The sequence below is a fragment of the Akebia trifoliata genome, chromosome 4, assembly GCF_017979445.1.
Source record: "Akebia trifoliata isolate Shusen 1 chromosome 4, ASM1797944v1, whole genome shotgun sequence".
In the NCBI taxonomy this organism is placed as follows: domain Eukaryota; kingdom Viridiplantae; phylum Streptophyta; class Magnoliopsida; order Ranunculales; family Lardizabalaceae; genus Akebia; species Akebia trifoliata.
In genome coordinates, this window is record NC_141378.1 from 40,771,744 (window position 1) to 40,773,476 (window position 1,733).

The 1,733-nt window shown below is 37.2% G+C and overlaps 1 protein-coding gene across 1 annotated transcript; it reads left to right on the forward strand.

The window, feature by feature from the left end:
* The first annotated feature begins 291 nt into the window (after positions 1–291).
* LOC147404982 (zinc-finger homeodomain protein 2-like) lies at positions 292–1,211 on the forward strand. Its single transcript, XM_086441106.1, has one exon. The coding sequence runs from the start codon at positions 506–508 to the stop codon at positions 1,169–1,171; it is 666 nt and encodes a 221-aa protein (XP_086297232.1). The 5' UTR covers positions 292–505; the 3' UTR covers positions 1,172–1,211.
* The last annotated feature ends 522 nt before the right edge of the window (positions 1,212–1,733 follow it).

The window sequence follows — 1,733 nt, forward strand, 5'->3', positions numbered from 1 at the left end:
CTAAGAAAATTTTCAATCAAAGTCAACGTTGTGCGTCAAACGTTGTTGTATACTGAATTTTCAAAAAAAAAAAAAAAAAAAGTCTAATTTCCTCGTAATTCTTAGCTTATATTCTTCAACGTGGATTAAATTCAGCCATGTATATTATTCAAGGGTAAAACAGTAAAAGAAACTCCTGTTTTGTCTTTTAGTCCTTTTTTACTTTCAAGTCAACAGTAAAACTACAGAATACAGATACGGGCTGTAGCCGGTAAAGTTGGCTGCCAGAAGAGAAAGATAGAGACTTGGCAGGGCTCTAGAGAGAGAGAGAGACTCACTCTTCATTTCTCTCTCTATTTATCCATTTCTTCTTCTTCTTCGTTTCTGAAGAAGTAATTTAACCAGAAAAAAAAAAATAGTTAAAAAAAAAAAATTATATTTTAGTTCATCATCACAGGTTGATCTGTTCGATGATCATCGATGTAAAAAAAAGCAAAATCGAGGAAAAAGAGGAAGGAAGAGAGAAATGGAAGATGACGATCACGAAGAAGAACAAGAAGAAGAACCGAGTTACGAATCGCTTGGTAACTCATCTATATTCAAAATAACGAGTGAGAGCGGAGACCCAAGTGCGTCAACTCATAAACCCCCAACCAGATACAGAGAGTGCTTAAAGAACCACGCAGTGAGTCTCGGTAGACACGCAGTGGACGGTTGTGGTGAATTCATCCCACTCGGACTCGAAAACACACCCGACTCGCTAAAATGCGCCGCGTGCAACTGTCACCGCAACTTCCACCGAAAAGAGGATACCCAACAACATGATATCTCACCGTATTACCGTACTACACCAACCGGATACCCCCACGTGTCGCAGCACTATAGGCCGTTGCCGCTTCCTACGAGTTCAGGAGGTGGGACCCACAGTAGGGAGGATCAAGATGACGTGTCGAACCCTAGTGGTAGTGGTGGATCAAGGAAGAGATTCAGAACGAAGTTCACGCAAGAACAGAAGGAGAAGATGTTAGGGTTTGCAGAGAAGTTAGGGTGGAAGATACAGAAACAAGATGAGGGTTTAGTAGAGGAGTTTTGTAACGATACGTGTATCAAGAGACGCGTGTTGAAGGTGTGGATGCACAATAACAAGTACACTCTAGGTAAAAACCCTAACCCTAATAACAATATTGGTTGAACTACAAGAACAATTTCAATTAGTGCTTTTTTTTTTTTTTTTTAATATCTTGTGTTTGTGTTTGGAACTTTGGATGGTTTATTTCTTCTAGTTTTGGTTGGTTTCATTAGAAAAAAAAAAAAAAACCTAGTTTTCTATGAAGTATTACTAGAAAATATATCAGATAATGTAAGTGTTTTTAGGGTTTTAAGTTTTCATATAATTGTTCTTCAAAGAAGAAATCTGGTTGGGGTATTGGTATAAGAACCCTAAAAGCAATTAAGATGAAATTTAAATCTTGAACAAACAAGAGAGATCAGATTTCCTTAATGGGTTGTTCGTACTGTTGCCTGCCAGGCCACTCAAAGTTTCTTGTGATGCCTTGGAATCCATTAATTTTTGCAGGTACAGGTGCAGATGCAGACGTACCACCCAAGTTTCTGATTTTTTTTAGTTTTTATTTTTGATTTTTGATTTTATTTTAACATTTCTGAAAATTAGTTGAGTTCTCAAAATTAAAACTATACAATAATGATATTTTCATTCCTTTACCATAGCATCCTCCACTAGTTGTCAATCCTTA